This window comes from Chlamydotis macqueenii, chromosome 2, assembly GCF_036417535.1.
Source record: "Chlamydotis macqueenii isolate bChlMac1 chromosome 2, bChlMac1.mat, whole genome shotgun sequence".
Classification (NCBI taxonomy): domain Eukaryota; kingdom Metazoa; phylum Chordata; class Aves; order Otidiformes; family Otididae; genus Chlamydotis; species Chlamydotis macqueenii.
In genome coordinates, this window is record NC_141557.1 from 142,193,943 (window position 1) to 142,217,046 (window position 23,104).

Consider the following 23,104-nt stretch of genomic DNA (forward strand, 5'->3'; position numbering starts at 1 on the left):
TTTAACTGTATGATTTCAAGTTTGTGAGAGTAAAAGTAATTTACCTCAAGAAGAAACGCAGCATGATTTGGTCCCACCACACACTGTTTAATAGTGGCCTGTTCCAATACATTCAAAGGGGGGTGGCTGAAAACAAAAAGTGAGCATGTATAACATTTTTAAACTTTTGAAGTCTGAAAAAAAAAATAAAAATACACGTGGTATGCAGAAGGAACAATGTGCAGTGACAGTTACCAATATAAAGACATTTGAGAACAACTAAATATGTACATTAGTTGAAGCAGCTACGACGTGTTTTTGTTCTGCATTTTCCATGCTTAATGACCAAAACCTTAAAAGGTATTAGAGTTTTCATTTAATTTGATCAGCAAGAAACAATAAGGGTTATACTTTAAATTAAGGAGTCCTTTCATAAGGAGCTTATTTAATAATATAATCATAACTGAAAACCTACCATTTTCTTCCTAATTTAAGAACTGTGTTATCTGAAGCATTTCTGAACTTGAGTATTAGTAGTATTGAGGCTTTCTAAGGCTATATCTACAGCACAATCATTTCCTTCTTGTTGCTGTTAGAAAAATTGTACTTAACTCATTTACAGAAGCACGTGATAAGCCTTACCTGTTTAAATTATATTTGTTCAGCTTCTCTGAAACTTCCCTTAATCTGAAACAAAAAGAAATGAAGCTGTTGTTTGAAAGACATCCTCCACAGTATACAACATCCACTTAAGCAGCGTATTTACCACATTATGGGAACAACTTACCACCACACCTAATGAAGCCTGATATAAATACTACTTGATGTTGGAAGCCTGTATAAGAACTGTGTTCAGCTTCAAATCAGGTTTTTGTTTCGGAGGGTTTTTTTTGCTTTAGAGTTTTACCCTTCCACCTACTATTTTGCCACAAACCCCATGTTTTCCTGCATTTCTGTGTTTTGCAAGTCACTATCAAGAAGTACTGCTCCTGCCTTGTTACCACCATCTACAACTTTACACACAAAATAAGCAGATGAAGCAATGAGTGTTAACTGTAGATATACTTGTGTTTCCTCATATAAGCTTGAATACAGTATCCCAGACAGGACTTTCATTTTCTAGGAAATCCAAGTATGTGACACATCAGAGTCAAAAATATGACAGCAAGTTCCCCAAAACAGAAAAGACAGGAAAACAGATGCACAAAAGCCAGTGGTAAAAGAGACAAACAACAAGCTTCGACTAGTAGAAGAAACATTCAGAGAAAATTCACTATATATAGGGTTATGTAAAACATCACCTTTACTAAAAGGGAAAGAATGTTTCCAAAAGTATTTCCATCTCACTTTCATGGCATCTCACCAAATGGAAGGTCAGAAATCAAAAAGAGCCAACCCACAACCCACAGACCACTCCTGCTTAGAAGGTACAGTGTCTAAAGGTAGAAACCAACACAGTAATTTCTAACGTCATTTCTAATCCACTTAGAAAAGATCCTCTCCAGGCAGCAAAGATACTTGCGTAATATCAGGTAGGCATTTCAGGTAAAACTTGGCATCCTTTCTTCCCAAAGTTCACAAGCAATCTGAAAAAGCCCCTAAATACCTTCCAATTTTAGTTAGAATATTTGCATTATATTAAGATATAAAACCAAGATGAATCCTGTAAAAACAATGCAAGGTCTTTCTCATTAAGAAAAAAAAAAAAAAAATCCCACCTTTGGTACTATATTCATCCTAGCATTCCACAAATCTCCTTAATCATCAACATCTATCTAAACCTAACAAAAAGACATGCACACCAGCACTGTTTTCCTCTGTTTGAACTCATGTCTTTAAATTCTTTCTTTTTACTTGCTTCACTTCAGTTTCTACACCCAGACTGCTATGGACAACAGACTTCAGTTATTTGCAAACCCTGAGCAAGAGAAAATACAGATTAGAGGTCCAAACAGCCAAGTCTTACCGGTGTTTAAATCATTTGTCCTGAAGGAAAAGAAGAAAAAAATATTTGTACCTGTTTGAGGACCAAGATAACTTATACCGATAGCAATAACTTTAAAGCACAAGAAGAAAGGAGCACAGTGAAAAGACAGCAAGAATGAAGTGAAAGTGCTTAGAATCGCCTTTTGCTATCCAAGCTAAGCTGCTGGTTTGTAAGTAGGCAGTTTCACACTCCCAATTTCCATCCAGAACTGCTTCACACAGGCCAAGAGTACATACACAGATAAGGTTTCTGTGAAGACAACTCACAAAAGGGAAAGAGAGAACACATGCTTGATGGTTGGACTTTATGATCTTGGAGGTCTTTTCCAACCTTAAAGATTCTATGATTCTATGACATGCAATCTGCACGAAAGGTACCCCATAGGAGTGAACTACTGTGGGAGAATGTGGAACGAACCCCGAAGATAAATGGCATACACTCCACAGCTTACCATACAGTTTTATAAAACAAGCAGGGATCTGCTGCATAATATATGACAAGTTAAACATTCTTGAAGTTTCATGTCTTAAGTATATCACATAACAGTTTCCCACAGGAATCCTGAGCAGTTTTCCATTAACATTTCTGCTCTTGGCAAGCATGAGTAATAATTATAGAACAGAAAACCCACCTTTAAGTTCATTGCACTGCCTATATGAAAAGCTAGCAGCAAATAAAGTAGCGCTTTATTGAAGATAGTTACTAGATTAGTCTAGGAGCATCACTTAAAGCTTCCTTACCTGAGCTTTGTGTCGCAAAACCTGAGCGCTACCAAAGAAACAGACATTTTTCAAACTATAAAAAGCCATCATAATCCTTTTTTACTAGGAAAAGGAAAAAAAAATAAGAAGTGGTAGGGAAGAAATATGCACAGAAAGATAAGACTTGCATACTCAGTGAATCTATTAGTAACACCAATCTCAAGAGTACACGTCTATATGCAACAAGCATAGGTCATTGAAAAGAGGCTGCCGTCAACATTTAAGAGGAGGGAGTAAAGAAGGATGTAAGCTATGACCTGAAAGTACTGAACTCTCCTAACAGAAAGAAAGAAAAGAAAAAAAAAAAAAAGTTAAAAAATCTCACTCCCCAACCATCTTGTATGCATCCACTGTAACAGCAAAATTGCCAAGTACTGCCCAATAGGCTTAGAGAACCATGAGGAGTTGAATTTGATGCAGAACACCAGCAAGTGAAAAAGGAATAGTTCCCCAGTGCCATTCCCTGCTGGGCTGTTGGTTTCATCCCAACTCCTCCCCCTGCCTTGTGCTGCCACAAGCATTCACATGAATGCCAGTCACAAAACTAAACAAGTATAAAAACAAGAGTAAAATGGAAAAATGTCTTTGTATATTCGGTATGGAGAATATGTTTGTGCAAATAAAAACTTAAAATACTTTCACAAAAACATTTAGTGCAACAATCTAAGCCCTTCTGTTTGCACAGTTGCATGGTATTGTACTACTACTGGCTCTCTGAAGGAAAAATATGAAATGTATAGAATCATAGAATGGTTTGGGTTGGAAGGGATCTTTAAGAGTCCTCTAGTCCAACCCCCCTGCAAGGAGCAGGGACATCTCCAACCAGATCAGGTTGCTCACAGCCCCATCCAGCCTGGCCTTGAATGTTTCCAGGGATTGGGCATCCACCAACCTGTGCCAGTGTTCCACCACCCTCACTGTAAAAAATGTCTTCCTTACGCCCAATCTAAATCTACCCCCCTCTATTTTAAAACCATTACCCCTCATCCTATTGCAACAGGCCCTGTGTTTCTCTCCCCATCTTTCCTGCAGGCCCCCTTGAGGTACTGGAAGGTTGCTATAAGGCCTCCCCAGAGCCTCCTCTTCCCCAGGCTGAACAGCCCCAATTCTCTCAGCCTGTCCTCACAGGAGAGGTGCTCCAGCCCTCTGATCATCTTTGTGGCCCTCCTCTGGACTTGCTCCAACTGGTCCACATCCTTCTTATGCTGAGGGCTCCAGAGCTGGACACAGTACTCCAGGTGGGGTCTCACAAGAGCAGAGTAGAGGGGAGGGGAAGAATCACCTCCCTCGACCTATTTAAGATCAGGTTAATTTTAACAATACAATTCAATAATTTCAACTGATGGTGCACTGAAGGAAGAGGTATGAGCAGAGATGATTTAATCAATTCTCGGATTAAGGAAGGTCAACATTTCCACTGAGATTTTTTCTGTGGTAAAACACATCTTCGACATGAATGCCTGAACAGGCTAAGCTTTGAAAAATTCTAATTAAAAGGCACTTAAACGATTTCGAAGGATGAAGTTAGAAGCAAAATGTTTTTTTGCTCACAAACAGATTTTTGGGGAAATGCACTAGATGGCACACTTCTAGACAAAAAGTTTAGCAATGAAGACTCTCATATTAAGAAACACATCCTTTAAATATCCCTATCAAAATTCATTCAAAAACAGTTGTGAGGAAAACAAAAAAGTCAGTCTGTCCAAGCCAAGCAGGGACAACTTCTAGCCTCTCCAAACTGATCAGAATAGAACAGAACTATGCTCACACTGATCAACCAAAGAGGCTCCACGTCAGGAGCTCAGACATCATGAGTGACACTTTTATTCATCATAAGATATCGCTTGTCTCAAAGTACATTTCTATTTCCAGACAAGTTTACCTGAGGACCCATCCTTCCACCACATCTTGCTTTATAAAAACAAGTTAGGCTCAAAAATACAAGAGAGCTACAGAGAAACTCCATTTCAAAATACTAAGTATTTTATAGGAAAAAAAATGGACTTCAATACATTTTAAAGTATCTTTGCTCTATTTAAGCAAAGAAAAAAGAATACTTTTGTTTAAATAGTGTAACTGATTTTAACAAATTGTTTGTTACAATTTGTGCTTTTACCCAATTTGTAAGAATAAAATTCTTCTTTTTTTTTAAAGTAGGCAGGCTGTTCCAATATTATTTTTTTTTAAAGACACTACAGACTTCCATAATACATGTCCACCATCCTCAGCTCCCTGCAGCAGTTTGTCAGCAGCAGTCCTACCTTGCCAGTCATCCTGCAGGAATATTTTTCTTTCTCAATTATTTCCATCATGCCAGCAATGGTTCACACACCAACAAACCATAAGCATAAGCAGAACTTTCTTACTGCTATAAGGTTTTAGAATAGTTCAATGAATGTATGCTCATCCTTCTCCCTGTGTTAGGTTACAAAAATGAAGAAAAAGATAAAAAAATCCCACATCTACATCACCTGAACTCAATGAACATCTGTAAGACCTTCTCAAGCAGGCAAGTAACATGAAAAGTATAGTGCACTGTAAATGGAAATCTCATGTAGCAAGACTTACATAACTTCCCCCTCAAAAACTTACTTGTTGTTGAACAGAAAAAAATATTTACAGATGCTAATATCAAATCTGACATTTTACAGCTTTGGTCAATTAACAGCACATCTAGCACATTGATTTATAAATTAAATTAAAGCAATCTCTGCCATCCTAGAGATTAATTTCTGTAACAATATAAAGCTATTTTTCATTTTTCTCTGCAACTTTAGACTATATTTTTAAATGTCAGCTAGGTATTTAAAGAACATACAGCATAAATCACTGAAGTTAAGAAATCCAAACAAAGCATTTAACCACAGAGATGTAAAATAAAATGTTCATATGATGCATGTCTCCAGAAGGAAGTCTTTCTGTACTCAGCAAGTAACACTACAGAGTCCCAGACACAATATTCAGAAGATTCTCTCAGATTTTTCCTGAAGTTGCTTCTTTACAGGATTAAAAACTTATTTATACACTTCAAAGTGAAAATATCAGGCAGGGGCTTCAACCACAAGAGCTGTCCTTACTTCAGCACCGCATAGTGATGGTAAGAGTTGCAGAGGAGGAAAAGGAAAGGTACATTTTAAAAAACCCAGCTTGGTATAATGAACAACTTTGAGTATGGAAATTAAAAATAAAACTAATTCAGCCTTGGTTGATTTTTTTAAGTGATCAGGCCTCTTTCAGATAACTTAATATGTCAATGAAGTGTGTAAGCCAACAAACTTATGAGACTTTCATACCAGAGGAGAAAGAAGTATACAAGAACTGACACAAGGCTTTTCCAAGGGAAGGCTAACAATAAACAGGTAGCCAAAAGGGGAAAAAAAAAAAAAAAAAAAGAAGACAACTCAAGCACTAGAAAGCAGTATTGAGTAACATACCTACCAACACTTAAAAAGTAAGTACAACCTTCATCTCCATCCCTTAGTTCAGATCCTGAAGTGCTCTGAGCACAGCGAGCCAGACCCAGGGAGGCAGCTACACAGCCGCCCAGCAGAGCTGCACAGCCTGCAGACCAAACCCCTCTCACACTTGCCTGTCTTGAGTCACACGGAAACGAATTCCTGTGCCCGTCTATAGGTGCCATGAAAACAGAAATGTCAGTCTCAGAAATGCAGAAAATGGACACCAATGAGAAGCTTAAGCAAATATGTTATCTATGCTTCCTGATCCCAGGATGTCTTGGACACTAGATGCTGTCATTGACGTAAAGTCACATCCAGCTATGTTCCGTGCCATAAAAAAGGATACTACCCTTGACTGCCATGTCAAACATTAGAAAGCAGTTTCCAAAGAGGCAGCCTTCCTGTACCAAACACCTTTCTCCTAGTGGAATAAATGAAGAAATGAAGGTGAAAAACCTCTTTTCCACCAATGAGTATCAAGAAAGGGCCAGGAGGGGGAGAGGTGGGGAGAAGAACATTAAATTGTGCTTTAAGTATTAAGTCATTATGAGTAGTAAGGGGGGAGCATCCATTAAAAAAAAAAACTGCTGAAGTACCACACAAAAACAGGCAATAAGATTAGCTGTAGAAAAGATTAAGTAATGCACACAAGAAAAAAAAAAAAAATCCCAAGTGCATGTACAAAATGACAGCCTCCAAGGTAACCAATACTACTCAGCAGTGGGGTGGAATTATGTGTTTAGACTATAATACATGGATCACCAAAACAAACAAGATGACAAAGAAAGTCATTGCTCCACTCAGTCAGTAATCAGGTGTATCATCGCTTACACTATGTCCTCTCTCATTCCAAGAAATATCAACTAGGACTATTCAGTTATTACATACTAACCCAACACCTACTGCTCAGGAAATCTCCAAGCTGCAAATTCTTAGAAGCTGGAAAAGCATCACTGTATGTTAGCCCTATTCTAATACTCTTCTGTCGTCTGCCACTGGCCACTGTTACAAACAGAAGGCAAACAAGATGGACCTCTTGTCTGACTGTAACGGCTTTTCTTCTATTTCATGGTATCAGCCAACACAGGCTTACAGAATATGGCTCCCAAACTTTAATTTGTTTGATGTTTGCCATGTTGGCTTTCTACTATAACACACTGCGCTGAATTAGTGAGCTACCATTATTCCAGAGAGGACTACTAAATATTCAGAATACCTTTATCTACCAAACTGACAGTCTTACAAAATAGAAAATAATCCCTTGAAAACAGTTTTGTACAATATCACTGAAAAGTCTTCAGGTAATACAATGATAGAAGAACGTAAATTTCCTTACAGCAGACCTTTATCGTTTAATAACAACACTGATATAGATAATGACCTACATCTAAAGATACAATAGTGTTAAAGACATCCTAAGGTTAAAGATAGATATCCACTAGTATCTAATATTCAGAATTAAAAACATACTGCAGAGGCAGGTAAAATGACCTACCCATCTTCTTCACCCTACAGAGAGGGTAAGCATATACTTCCGTTCTAGTTTTAAGAAAGCAATGCAGATTTTGTATCACTGTATAGGAGAACAAGGGGAAAGCAGTGGATGTTGTCTGCCTAGACTTCAGTAAGGCTTTCAACACTGTCTCCTGGAAGATCCTCTCAGAGGAGCTCAGGAAGTATGGATGCATGAGCTGTCAGTGAGGTGAACCAAAAGCTGGCAGAATGGCTGGGCCCAGAGCATGATGATTAGCAGCACAAAGTCTAGTTGGAGGCCAGTGACTAGTGGTACACCTTAGGGGTCAGTACCAAGTCCAGTTCTGTTCAACACCATCATTAACAATCTGGATGAGAGGCCAGAGCATACCCTCCGACAACAAGCTTGCTGATGACACCAAACAGGGAATGGCAGATATGCCAGAGGGTTACCTGAGGATGTTCAACAAGGGGAAGTGCAAAGTGCTGTACATGAGGAGGAACAACCCCACGCACCAGTACATGCTGGGGACTGCCCAGCTGGAAAGCAACTCCACAGAAAAGGACTTGGGAGTCCTGGTGGATACAAGGCTGGACACAAGCCAGTACGCCTTGCAGCAAAGAAGCGAATGATATTCTGGGCTGCATTAGACAAATTTCTGCCAGCAGGCTGACGGAAGGGATCTTTCCCTTTATTCAAGCACTGGTGAGGTCACATCTAGAGTTCTGTGTCCAGTTCTGGGCTTCCCAGTAGAAGAGAGACATGGACATATTGGAGAGAGTCCAGCAAAGGGCCACAAAGTTGACTAAGGTGCTGTAGCATGTCTCAATTGAGGAAAGGCTGAGAGAGCTGGTATTGTTCAGTCTGGGGAAAAGAAAGCTCTAGGGGGATCTTACCAACATAAACACCTAAAGGGAGAGTGTAAAGAGGACAGAGCCAAGCTCTTTCCAGTGGTGCCCAGTGACAGGACTAGAGGCAACCAGTACACTGAAATGCAGGAGGTTCTGTCTGAACATCACGAAATACTTTTTACTGCAAGGGTGACTGAGCACTAGCACAGATTGCTCAGGGAGGCTGTAGAGTCTCCATCCTTGAGAGTTATTCAAAAGCTGTCTGAATATAGTCCTGGGCAACCAGCTCTAGATGGCCCTGCTTGAGCATGGGAATTGGACCAGATGACCTCCAGAGCTCCCTTCCAACCCCAGCCATCCTGTGATTCTGACGGCTTTTTGCTTTCAGTGTGGGATCTCCACAGATTTGACTTGGAGGCATGGCAACAAAAGGACATTTTTTGCCATTGAAAAGCTAGGAGCTCATGTTTTGCCATAGAATCCCTGTAAGGGCAGTCTCTTAGAAGATAAGTTAACCAAGGAGTCAGGGGAGTGTCTGAGAAGTATTATTTAGACATTGAGTAAAAATATTTATGGGTACTAAAATATCCAGACGGAAGTACTCTGTTTCTCTAGCAATAGCAGAGCCCCTCCAGCAAGACCAGGGGACAGCCACCTGTAGGACTTGTGAAATCCAGCACTAGGTTTGCCAGAACTAGATGCCTCTGATTAATGATGAATTTCTAGGCTAGGTGGCTGGTTCCTCTAGTTCAAAATCTACTTACACCCTTTCTTTAGATTTATTATTTAAGTGACAAAGAAAACATCACGTTCTGAATGATAATTTTTTAAAAACCCACCACAAAAAAAAAAAATCAAAGCCCACAGTGCAAACCACACCCATAACCTAGCTCAAGAGGAATATAAAGTCAACCATGCTTTTAAAATAAGCAAACACCCAATCCTAAAATAGTCATGACACAACATGGCCCCTTTTCTGAAAAGAAGTTGTACTGAAAAGTCTGAATATTAACAGAAAGAAACCACAAATGGTATGAACCTGACAGGACTAGCACGTAGCAGTTATAGTACACATACACCTGTTATTTAGCACAATATCCAGAGGATTTGGAAGTAAAGTAGATCTCCAGCTACAGGTTGCCTAAATGCCTAGTAGCTTTTCTGTTGCAAAAAGAAAAATACTCTACAGGAGAATGAGTCAGCCTCAATCTGACGTTATTCTATGACAGTAAACTTACAAAAACATGGGTTTCAGATTCAGGCAATACAAGACAGAAATGTGTTCTCTGGTGTAGAATGCATCAAATCACGATTCTGTGTTCCCAAATTCTGTTCAACTGCACAAAGTCATTGTAGCTGAAAAGAATTTCTGTTTAACATTTAGCAGAAGGCTATTTCTTCAGCCAGAAGACCACTAAAAGCTAAACAATTGGATCAACCAACTCAGCCGGGTGCAAGTTCTGAATCTTAAAACAATGAAAGCTGTAAGCTATTTAGATATCCATCATTTCAGCAAATATATCCTTCCATGATAGTAAAATGTGGATAATGAGAATTTAGAACCCCACGGTTGTCATCAAGGATACTTGAAAAAAATACTCACATGAAATAACATGAGCCAGTATTACCGTGTTGAGGAACATAGAAATGCTAGCTACCAAAATGTAGCTAGGAAGCTGTACACTTGTTTGATTAGAACATATGAAACTTAAAAGATCACATTTAGACAAACAGGAAAAAAAAAAAATCCTATTTTTTAATGTCAGTGTTGCCGTAGTGATTCCACTTTAAAAAAAAATTATATTAAAAAAAATCAGTCATTGTAAAATCTTAAAACCTTTTTGTGTCCCATAGTGATAGATTGTTAAAGCTTTTGAAAGAGCTAATTACAAGCCACCAGGGAGGCTGTGTATTTAACGGCACACCAGCTTAAAGCCAGGAGAGACAGGTTTTGGTCCCAGCTGAGGCTACTGTGGGAACCCTAATCATAGTCTATCCACCATTTTCCCTTTCATTCTCGCTCTAAGTGCCGAGTTGGAAAATGGCCTTTGATTAGAGCATTCAAATGCTACAAAAATATTTTTAAAATTGAGAACTGTCTTGTTAATACATGTCAATACTTTGCATCTTGGCTTGAGAAAAGTAACAGTATATTTTGTACAAAGTGATTTTATTAAAAAAAAACAAAGCACAAACAAGACACTGAATTCTCATTGCTTTGCAATAAAGTCCAGCATGCTTATTCACATGCAAAATTAGTTTTAGCAATAGGGAAAGATCATTTAGCATGTTCAGTTCTTTACTTGCCAATTCCTCCAATTCCAAGGCTCAAAGTCTTCAACAAAAACTCTTATATCACCATATTATCTGCATGTCATTTTTTCAAACTTGTTAAAAGCTGCCTTTTAAATACCATCAACTTCCCTGCTCACACTGCACAGTCTTCTACTAAACAGTACTGTCTTCTACTAAACAGACATCTTCAAAATCTTCCTCTCAGACACTGCATCTCTGATTTAGATAGGAATGGAATGAGACCTGGCATAGGGAGTAGAGAGCAAGCACCATGCCAGAAAAACAAGCAGCCAAATCGCTCTCTCAGATGCACACTGCAGGCAAAATAACTCAAAAAGAAATCCCAGCTTTTGAGGTGCACATTTAATCACAACACTCTTCTGCATTGCTGAAAAATAGATTATTTCTTTCCAATCTGTCTGCACCACAGCCACAAAACTCCAGGTGCTTCCCCTCAGTGTAACTAGTATTCTAGTTCCTCTACAAGAACTCATGAAGCAGCACATTGCGTACCTCCTGCTTCACATTTCGCCCATGGCCATACTATTTCAGGTAACAATCTTGCCACATACAGATTATGTACCACAAGAGAAAGAAACAAAGCTCTGGCCGCTCCAGCAAACAGCCTGTTATCCTTCACGCCCTCCCATCAAGAGCAGGGCAATCCTAGCCAGTTTACATTCTGCCTACCCAATCTGCTTCACAATGACAAGATGCTATTATTTGTATCACTGGAATGTTTTATTAAGTACCTTTAAATCCTTCCTCTAGAGACAGATAGATTTTGCCAAAGTTAGCAAATTGCATAAATAATGCCTCTAAAAAAAAAAAAGAAAAAGACAGAAGGAAAAATGCTGTTACTTATGTACTGAGCGTGGTCAAACCTGAAGAAAAGAGTTTCAACAACCTAAGAAAGAGATCATTAAAGGTCAGACAAGAATAACTCAGTTATATTAAATGGGAAAACAATATAAAATTGATTAAAAGCCATAAATCCTCTTTAGAAGAACACTTCTTGATATTTACTAGAAAGGACTAGATAGAGAACAGCAAAACTGCATACCATAAACGAAAGAAAAAAAAAAAACTGAGAATCACATTTAAGGAAATTAATTATGCAAGGTGAATAAGAAATTAAAATGATGCTGCACTTACTAAAGGAAGTGACAAACTGCAGTGACTTCAAATGACAACAGGTTAAGGCCTACAGCTCTCAGTCAACCGCATTCACATGTGTAAGTATTTATTTTCCAGTTACATTTTTAGTAAAAACACTGTAGTACAAACATTTGTCCATATTAAGTCAATGCCAGACTCCACACTGAAAACTATATAGTGATATTATAATTTTTAGTAGAAACCAGAGATACCAACCAAGATCTATCTCATAATATCAGAATTACCTATGTACATAAAGAGATCATTTATCCAAAAGCTGAAAAAGTTGAGTTTCAGGAAACCTATTGGAGAACAGGGAAAGAAGCAAAATGAAAGACTGTAAGCATCCAGCTTAACTAGAAATTACGGCAAACATGCTGCAGAAAGTAATACCACCAAGCCCTGTGTACAGAGCATAGAGTTTCTTTCTGGGCTATTTTCTAACAAACAAGCAGACTACATCTGCATGGGTATAATCACACTAGATTACTCAAGATATTCACAAATGTCCCGAATGCTTACTACTTTGAGTAAAAAGCAAAAAAAACCCAAACAAACAAAAAGCACATGCCCTCGAATGTGTTTGGTTTTTTTTTTGCTGAAGACAAATTTCATAAGACTACGGAAGTCTCCAGCAGCCTTTGTGCTTTCATCTGTTGAGTTACACTCCCATTGTCACAAATTAAATTAGTGGACCTCACGGCTGCAAATAAAACAGTAGTGAGAAGTTCCAACACAGTTAATGTCCAAAATAGGACCAACCATGTAAATGTTTTTTATTCTGCATTCTTTAATAGAACACCATAACGTAAAGTCAAATCTGAAACATAAGGGAGCAAAGCTGTTTTGGAGCATCTTTTCTGATAAAAGGTAGCTTAATAAAGGAAAGCTGTCCAAAACAAGATTACAGAAAATACACATTTCATCTCCATTGTGAATATAAACAATTTGAGGCATCACTAAGAGATATATAATAGCATAACACCAACAGACTTGGGATTACGAAAACTAGCCAATGAGGCAAACTATATGATGCTATGTTAAAGATTATTTTTAGAACTGTAACAAAATAATCACACTGGGGTGTTACAAAAGGGTGGAAAATGAATATTCAAAACTCTTCTGTAACAACGTGGATTGGTACTGTAAAACACACTGCACTTTACAGTACAGTAGCTAAGACTTGCTGGGTGAAGTACATTTACCACGAGAAACTTCCCTCACAAGTGCTGGCAGCAGCAGTGAGACTTGTGAGAGAAAGACAACATTTTCAAACATAGAAAATTAAATAGTTGAATCATTCCTCAATTGGAACCAAACTGGCAGTTTCACATAAATGTAGATGATCAGTGTGCACACCTAATATACTTCCACTCAGTTTTACAGTATGTTTGAAGTGTTTAGAACAGGCAACCTTTATACCTCTCTATCAGTGAGGTAGCAGATGTTCTCTCCCAAATGTAAGCTTTTTAAATTGAAATAAAGGAGTTAAGTTCCCTTCGAGGGCAAGGGTAAGAGAAAAGGAAGTAGTGTTGGTTGTCTAGTTTCTTTAAGTACAGAAAGACTAAAGAGTAGAGCACCGAGTTTATTGTCAAAATAGCGCTATGCCAGAAAGAGAAAAGGATTAAGATCTGAAACTTGGACAATTATTGCTGTAGTGGACTAACTAGTGCTGTGACCATCCTCATGTAAACTGACAGGCTTACAGTTTGGAATAAAATATATGTGCATCTTCAAAATTATATTTGCATACTTATTTCAGTATTTTTTTTCTCCTAACTGTTCCTCCTAATTTAAAATCCTCTGGCCACTACAATTAGGCCTTGTCCCCATGTTTTCTCTGGGGCACACAGATATGCCAACTACTACAGTCTTCTATGTAAAGTTGCTACTAAGAGCCAAATCCTTAGTGGACTTCACTGAACTCAAGCTTAAAAAAACGTTTATACAAGTGAAAAGCACAAGTAGTTTTTGTATACGGTTTTCTCCTGCATAAACGGCTGTTGAGTTGAGGCAGGGAAAGACAAAACAGCAGCTTTTACAGAGAGCACCTTGCAAATTTAACTACCTAGATTGCTGTTAGTGTAATCACTACAATAAAAGCTACCTTGAAATCCCTTCTTATGTAATTTTCAAAAACATACTACCATCTATTTCATTTAAGTCATGCACAATTAACCATGCCATAACTGTAAAAAAGCAACTACAACACACTGTAGAGTTTGCTATGCTTAGGTATATCCTTAGTTGTTTGTCTCAAGTGTTAAGTAATTTTTCAAGTAAATGTAATTCTATACGGAACAGTTATCTACTTAAACTTTAGATGGTTTAAGAAAAAGGTGTCACACTCTTTACATCTATTTTATGGTTTAATCACAAATTTTTGACAAACATCGTGTAATAAAAAGTATCCTACATGACACCTAGAACATTTAATAAATCATACTTACTATGGGAAGATTACCTTAGAAGGATGCTATTGATTACAGATTTTAACTTTTACAAAGAATTAGCATATAAGTGTTGTTGATTGACACCTTACCATTCTTAGAACTTAGAAAGTTGTTTTCTGACAGCTCTGACTTGCCTTGAAACCTTAAAATATGGCTATTAATATCTTATTCCATTAATCTTACTTCCTCACTGGTCTAACAACAAATATGTTCAAACCTCATAGACAATTTGAGAAAGAAGAAGAGGAAACATTTGTGCCCCAATTACTATTTTACTAATTCCTTGTGACAGGTCACAACTACTCTCACAGCCCAGATCACATTCACAGTACAGTTTCACATTACAGTAGCCAAAATAAACTTGCTGCTTTCAAAATGGAAGGAACTCAACCCTGCTTCCTCTTCCCCGTCCTTCACTCCCAACTGTCCCTCTGGTAGCACTTTTCAAAATCCCCCCTTTTTTATCCATGTACTCTGATGCTCACCCAACCAGGAGATAAACCAGTTCAACTGCCTACGCCACAAAACTATATTTACTTCACTTTACCAGGGTTAGCTCTATATTATTTTAGCAAATTAAGCTAGTTTACTGTAAGATCAGGCACTTAAAGTTAGTGCAAGGTAAGAAGTGGGGAAAACAAACCTCCCCTCTTCAGAAGATAACAATTACTTTGACTTACAACATCTCAGGAAAGTTTCAGCAAGAACATTCACAGACAATTACATAGGTACTCTCTAAAAAAGCAGTGTCTGAAGCACAGCAAACAATTGTAACCAGAAGAGGACCTTGGCAGAGCAAAGTCCAAGAAGGCCTAGACTGCTGGCCTGCGTATAAGGAACCTTTCACGTTCAGCCAGACAGGAAATTATGCTTATGTGTAAATCTGGATGCTTAACTTCCCAAATTATCACTCTTAAATAACAACATGAAATAAGATCAAATCTTACTGCACTGCTTCTCAACGTATGAATCCTATAATGGTCTGTACAACCACAGTGGTGGCGCAAACCTCAACACAGCTAAAACATTTCATTTTTTAAAAAGTGTTTTCAACTAAAAGTCTAATAATAACAATGTCATGATAGTCATGCCATTTTCCCCTCACTCTCTTCTAAAATAAGTCAATTTAAATTCTGTTATGCTTTCAAGAAATTAATCCTAAAAACAAAGTCAATGCTTCTCCCGTTACTTAAGTCTCAGCAAGCAGCTGTAACTCAGGAATTAAAGTACTATATCAGCAATGATTTCCCTGTAATTAAACCATCTATTCCTGTTTGAGGTAGGCTAACTTCACTTTTGCTACAGTAGATTAGGAAACAGTTTAAAGCACTCTAAAATAAATCACCTGAGCTAAAAGTACCACCGCATTATCTGCACACAACTTGCAGGTTTTCTGTTTAAGAACAAGTCAGTCAATCCCTTCTTTCCCCCAACTTTGAGTAGCAATGCAGATTACATGCGAGTAACAGCAGGGAAATTCATGCTCAGTCTGCCTTCCCCTCCGCAAGAGGACAGGTACTCTCCCAGCATGCCTATGGACGTAGAAGAGGGAGTTCGGGGCTAAATAAACACTTGTATTATCAGGAGCTCTCCCCCTCCGTCCACGGCTCCCACAGACATGTGGGGCCAGGACACTAGCTCCACATCCCTGCTGGCTCCCTGCACAGAATCATACCACACCCTACGCCAGCTCCTTCCAGCAACATCTGCTTGAGATTTTTAACAGATTTGCTCATAACCAAACGCAAAGAGGAAGGGGTAAGAAAATCTGCCAGAGTAGCAGCCCACATATCCACTGACCACTTGCCTATTACCTTGAAATGACGTTTTTACGTACATAAGCTAAGAGATACACAGGCACAGACTAAAAGGCTATGTTCTTGTAAGGCACTTTTTCCACAGGAATTGATTATCAGATGGTCTACACAATGCAGGCAATGTAAAGTACGTCAGTTAATTTTTCAGTTCAGGCCTGACCTAAAGTAATATTTGAATAATAGAGAAAGGCACTGAATATATTATTAAGGAAAAGCAAACTAATATAAGAGTGAGATAATCCCCTCTTCCCCTACAGCTGACTGTACATAAATACTCACTGAAACTTCAAATGAACTTTTCTCAGTCACACCACTTGTTTCAAAGAGCTTACTGTGAGAAAACTTAATATATACCACTTCTTAACACTCATCTTAAATTCAGAACACCTCCTATTTAACGAAATTAATTATGTCTCATCTTCAAGAGTAGAGAAAAAAAACACATTAACATTGCGTCAATGACCACTTCAAAAATGACATCTTACACTACGCTAGAACTTAAGTGTCTTAGCTGACAAGAATTTTCTTAGTATAAGGTAAAATCAAAGACAAAGCCTTGAGATGAATCCCATCCCTGAAAGTTAGTTCGTGTAGGGAAAGCATGTAAGGTGACCGACTCCCCTTCCCATTCTACAGAGTAGCAAGTTAAACTGCTCTTGCACAGTTTCATAATAGCCAAGAAATGGCTATTTGTCATGGTTACATCCGCTTCTTAACCCAACACCAAATTAAGAAAGATACTAAGAAGCATTTACTGAGATTGACTTTATCTATGAAATTGTGTCAAACTTCCTTCACAAAGCACAAAGTCTCTAATCCCGAAACATACATGAAACAGGCAGATAATCAACAAAATATATCTAACACCCACTGCAAGAGAAGCTGGGCACCTCTTGTTCAAAGATTAAAGCCATTAACTATTTACATCCCAAATACTTTATGGAGTTGTTTCTCAAACTGCAGGCCATACCAAGTTTTTCTCCCACTAAACTTTTCATATTCAGTTTGCAGAGAACAAATTGCTTGGGGGAAAAATTCCAAGGTACCTATCTTCCTAAACAAACTTACTGGAAAAAGCTTAATTACCACTTCATCCTAAACAAAAGTTTAGCCTACTATCTATTTCAAAAAATGAAACCTAACACAACTGCAGAAGTAAATATAACCTTGTCCTCTATGAGCTTTCCTCAGTGCAGCTAGCTTCCAGACATCTGAGTGAACACCATGAACAACATTGCTTAAACTTATTTGAGAGAGATCTAATAACTACCATCAAGGTACAATATTAACTAGTATTTTCAAAAACACTAGTCAAGAAGTACTTTCAGATGATGCATCGGCATGTTCAGGAGTCCTCACAATTATTTGTGGTTCTACAGTTACTTTTTCCTTCAAAGTGTTTTACCATTCTCTGAGCTGCTGCATGAATAAGAAGGATAACAAACTACACTGAGAATCTAATAAAAACTGTAAACCAGAGTGACACAAACTGCACCAAACCAAACTGAATGAAACTACTTCCTCAAATTTTGGAGACTGCTTAAGAGCAGAGCAATAGTTTAGGAGAAGGATGTTTTAAAAACACACTTCACTCTCTTCACACATCTACACTGATTATTAAGCGTAATGGATCAAATATTTTATTATAAAAATTCAAAACTGTCATGCATCCTGAACACACAAGGATTGCGCCAATAAATCCCTTGTGTTTTAAAACGTGATTATTCCTTAGATGCAGAACACAGATCCATTACTGAAAGCAATACAATGGATCATGTTCTACATACACTGCAAATGAAAGCATACAATGCAGAATTATAGTCCCAAAATCAGATTTCGAGAAGCAATTATGATTCAGAATGTAGACAGAAGAAAACTAACTTGGGCTACTGACCACTGCCTGCAGCGCAGACTCAAAAAAGCCTGTAAAGTGTGACAGGGGAAGGAAACACCATAGTGATACGAGCTGTTTCAAGATCCTAACTTCTAAGTGCTTGTCTATGAGAATTTACTAAGCTATGTAGATCCTGATCTATATTGACAGAACAGCAATAAGCCGCAATGCTTCTGATAAAATTGAACTAGCATTTCCAGCACATATGTGCACGCCTCAGCCCTACTTATGAATCATTCTGATTTCACTGCATTACAATTTCTGATACACAGCTACCACACTTCTAGTAAAATCATATTTATGAAGTGGAAATTTATGACTTGCAGCTCAGATCAAGGAGCCACTTGATTTTTCAGAATAAGTCACTACTTAATAGCACTTCTGTAGCTTTCTCCATACATTAATTATCACACATTATGAAGCTTCTTATATCAAATAGAAGTTGTAAGAGCTGCTGCTGCCGTAAGAAAGAAAAAAAAAAAAAAAAGAGAAAAAAATTAGGAAGCATTATAAAGACTGAAGGGGCATCATATTTAACAACAGTAAGTCGACAAAACAGGTGACATTGAAGAAAAAACAGATGAGCAAAGTATGATAATTATATGACAAATGTTTTCTAAGGGCCTATCAACATTTAAAAAAAAAAAAAAAAAAAAACCACCCCTAGGGTCCTTTCCAGTTCAAAGTCCTAGACCTCACCCTAAATCAAAACAGTGCAATGGAGAAGCAGAAGAACTCCTAGCACAGCGTCACCTCTCAGAGTTTATCACTCTAAAAGAAGCCGAGGTATGCTAAATTTGGATGTATTACTGTGGAGAAAGCAAATCAATCCCTTAGGAATGGGTAGGCCTCCTAGGAAGCAGGATCCTGTAAAATGTGTAATTCAGTTAAGAAAAAAAAATACACTCCACACTACCACACTTCAGGTTTCAGACCTGTTTTATCATTAGAATTTTATTTTCCCTCTTTTAGGGCAGGGATGATGCAGTTTGGCAAAAAATTTATCTTTACAATGGTCTATTTTCCTCATTATAAGCCCTCGAATCTCAGCTGTTTTAATAGAGGCATCTCAGCAAAGATGGGACTTGGAAAAATGACCTAGCTACAAAAAATAGCGGAAGCGAGCTGGACTCTGACCTACTCTGAAACCAGAGTAAGATCAAAACCAGAAGACTATAACCCATAATGCCATGCTTTTTAAGATTTATAAATATGTAAATGCTATTTAAAAAATTAAGTAGCGTTTATCTGTAGTGTAAAAAACACATAGGTCTCTATCCAGTGATAATTAAAGATCGATTTATTTCCACATAAATTTATAAGAAATTAAAGATGACTAATTACACTTTTATCAAGAATTTCTGTATAAGAGAGCACAAGTAAAATCTACAAGCCACAATACACACTATTAATAATTGCTACAGAAGAAATATTTGACAGCCACAGAGTGCTGACAAATACACACCAAGCAGCGAAGAAAATTCGTTTCGTAGATTTATTTTCACCCAAGAATTCTAGTTTCTCCTCAGCATGCAATTTCTCTCCCCCAATCCAACATAAAGTTAGCCATGAGGTTTACAAGAGACTGCGCTTCTGTTCAAGCTGTCATTCCCACCCCATCCCAGCCAAGCCATCTGGAGATGGAGTCTCCATTATTTAAAAGAAAAAATAATAATAATCGTAGGTATGAAGGGGAACGCGGAGCACAGGGGCGGCACGCGCGCGTGTAACACCGCTGGCTGCGCCTTCTTTATCCTCGCTCCCATCATTCTCACACACTCCGCGATCCCCAGCCGCATTGTCTGCCTCGCTCCGTCTCCGATTAACACGGACACGTTCTCGCTCCTCGCCCTCGGCGGCCAGGGAACCTCCGGAGCTCCCTTCCTCGGGCAGATGCCGGGATTCCCCGGGCAGGCCGGAGCCCCCGCGGCGAAGTCCACGGCCTCCCACCTCCCCCTCTCTCGGGGGGCAAAGTTTACGGCGGCGGCCGCCCGGAGAGGCCGGGTACGTGCGGCGCGGCCCGCACCGCTCCTCGCCGCTGGCCACCGCCAGAGGAAAGAGCTGGGGCCCTGCGGCCCCGCCGTGCGGCTGCGGGACGCCGGCACGGCGGGAAGGAGCAGGGGGCTGCCAAGCCGTCCCCCGCAGCCTGGGCTGCCCGCTCCCCCGGGGCGCCCCCGCCGCCCCTCGCTCCGGCCGGCGGCCACCGGCCCCTCCCCTCGGCCACAGGGGGCCGAGCCCCGCCGGGCCGGCCCCTCCCCTCCGCCCCCCGCCGCACGGCCTGCCCCTCACCGGTCATTGAGCTGGTCCTCGGTGCCCGGCAGCGGGTGCACCACGAAGTGGATCGAGGTCATGTTCCGCACCGCCGTCGCCGCACCCCCCCCGCCCCGGCGGAGGCCGGCGGGCGGGCGGGGGCCGGGCACACAATGGGGGCGGGGGGGCGGCGGGGGAGGGGGCGCTCAGCCTCCGTCCCTCCCCCGGGGCCGCTCGTGGCCGCCGGCGGAGTCCTCGGCTCGCCCGCCGCCGGCGCGGAGCGCGAGGAAGAAGGAGCCCGCCGCAACGGCGCCGGGAGGAGGCTCAGCCCGCGCCGCACTCACACACGCGCCGCCATCTTAACTTCCAGCGGGCCCTTCTCCCTCCCTCCGTGCGCCGCGCCGGGGAGGGCGGGGCGGCGGCGCGCGGCCGTGGTGTAAGCCTTGCGCTGACTGGCGCGCGCGCCGCCGCGCGGCGCCCCTCCACTAAACGCGCCGCCGATTGGCCGGGGAGGCCTCGCGGAGCGCGGTGACGTCGCGCGCGCAAGACGTAAAGGAGCACGTGCCCCCTCTCTCCCCTCCTCCCTCCCGCCAGAGCGGTTCCCCGAGCGGCGGGCGGGGGCGGCGTGGTGGGGTGCGCGCGCGGCTGCCCCCTCAGGCGCCGGATGGGGCCCCTCCCCCGCGACCGGGTCGGGCGCCGCCGCCGCCGCCGCTTCCCCCTGGCCCTGAGCCGGCCCGACCTGGCCGCGGTGCTGGCAGCGGTCTCCGGGCACAGGCCGCAGCGCTCCGGCCCGTTCCGCCGGCCTTCCCCGCCGTGGCCTCGTGGCGCGTTGAGCGCATTGCGGGGCCGGCGCGGGTCCAGCCCTTCGCCGTTAGTGGCATGGGCAGCGGCTCGCTGGGCCCTCCCCGGGTCCCGTGCGGGCCGGCTGGCGCGGCTCTGACGGCCTCTTGGCTGGGACCGGCGTGGGGTGCGGCCTGCCGGAGTGGCTTCGGGGGTGGAACTGGGGTTGCGGGTGTGTGAGGCCATGCCTGTCCGGGTTGGGGGGGGGGGGGGGCGGTGTGCAGCAGGGGTTTCCCCCGTCCCGGTGCACGTGTGGCCGCTGGTGCGCTCCAAACCCGGTGCCCTTCGTCACCCGCTCTCCCAAGCCGGTCACTCGCTTCGTAATTCCTAGTTGCGAGTAGCACAGTCTTCTCTCCAACAGCCGGAATTGTTCACCCTTTTTCAGGGAGATGGGTGATATGTCAGCACAGAAAGTTTCCTCCCAAGCCGACGAAGCAGTCGATGCCACCCTGGCTGCGCACACTCCCTCTGTGCAAGATTTAACTGTACTGTTCAAGAGAGCATACCTTGCAAATGGAACTGTTTTCAACAAATTAACATCTCAACTGAAAGTTGAGTAACAAAGTCAATAAAACAGCCATTTGTTTCTGTGGAAGCTGACACCTAGGCTGTGATTGTACAACGCTTTGATTTTTTAAAAATTTTTTATTTTAACTGGAATTTGTTGCTTTTGTAGCCTGCTCTCGCTTACTTTCAGGAAATAAAACCAGCTTGGATTTCTGTAGCATGTGAGGAATGCTGACAATCACGTGACAATGGTACAACAGAATTCTACAACCTAGTTTGGGGAATGAAAATTAGTTTCTGAGACTGTGTAATTATAAACCCTAAAAATCTCGGTTTGTTCCTCCGCTATCAAATCTAAGGAACTTTTTGACTTCCCGTCTTCCATTCCTGTTTCATCCCTGTCTTGTTTCTCCAGTACAGCCAAAAGAAGCCAGTCCAGGAATAAGCTGATGTAGCTGCTTGTAGCCCAAACGTCTGGGGAGTTTGTGAGGTTTTTTTTCTGTTAGTAACATAAGGAAATGTGGTAAAGAGAAGAAATACTCAGTTGATTTGTTCCAGGTTTCTTACTCACAGACACTATTCTCTCATGTATGCTGTTCTCAGGTGACAGCGATATTCAAATGTATTCAAGAATACAAATAAGTAATTTAGCTTATCCTGAAAGGAAGATCCTAATAGGTTTCTGGAACTACACAAGGCATGAAGTAGGACTCATTCTGTTTGGTAGTGAGACAGTGCAGTAGCTGTGCTTTTAAAAATGAGTAGATCCATGATTTACCTTTCTTTTTTCCTGTTAGGACAGAGCTAAGAGTTTTTGGATTTAGTTCTGCAATTGATTGTACCAAAGTTTTTTATTTTTTCTCTGCTTTTTCTTTTTTTTTTTTTCAAACATCAATCTTTATGCTTTTCCTGAAAACATTTATGTTGTATATTGCAGTGGGAGATTCTTCCAAGCTGTCTTGACCTCAGTCATTTTGTCAGAATCACTTGCATGTGTTGATAATCACCTGAAAAACCTTGCATCTCAATTTGATTATTTTTTTCCAGACAAAAATTGAATATTTGTCTTTGACAGTTACTCCTCTTTTCCATTGAACTTCTGATGGGAGTTCATGGACTCAAGATGGGCCACATGAACTCCTGCAGTAGGTCTTGTTGCATCCTTGGGAATGCTTTCAAGATTTTTTTGGTAGGGCTTGGGAAGCTCCAGGTACTTGTTTGCTTTCAGGATCAAAATCTAGTTCCCCAAAGCGTTTGCAGTTCCAAGTAACATGACTGGTTCAGTGGGGTTCTCTTAGGGGCTAGGCCTAAGGAAGAGATTTCACTCTCTTCCACCCTTCACACACAAGCTTTAAAAGTTAATTGGTTATGGAAACCTAT

At 40.9% G+C, this 23,104-nt stretch overlaps 1 protein-coding gene across 15 annotated transcripts in view; it reads right to left on the bottom strand.

Annotated features, from left to right (window-relative positions):
* Nucleotides 1-20,731, bottom strand: part of UBR5 (ubiquitin protein ligase E3 component n-recognin 5) — a 91,612-nt gene extending 70,881 nt beyond the window's left edge. For 13 of the 15 annotated variants that reach the window (XM_086741116.1, XM_086741105.1, XM_086741117.1 and 10 more), the window contains exons 1-3: nt 20,417-20,730; nt 622-666; nt 45-126 (exon numbers count right to left, since the gene is read on the bottom strand). In XM_086741116.1, the coding sequence (XP_086597242.1) occupies nt 45-126; nt 622-666; nt 20,417-20,478 (189 nt within the window). In that variant the 5' untranslated portion in view covers nt 20,479-20,730. Of the gene's footprint in view, nt 1-44; nt 127-621; nt 667-20,416 lie in introns of all 15 variants that reach the window. The other 2 variants (XM_086741106.1, XM_086741104.1) reach the window with 1 other exon arrangement.
* Between the last annotated feature and the right edge of the window lie 2,373 nt (nt 20,732-23,104).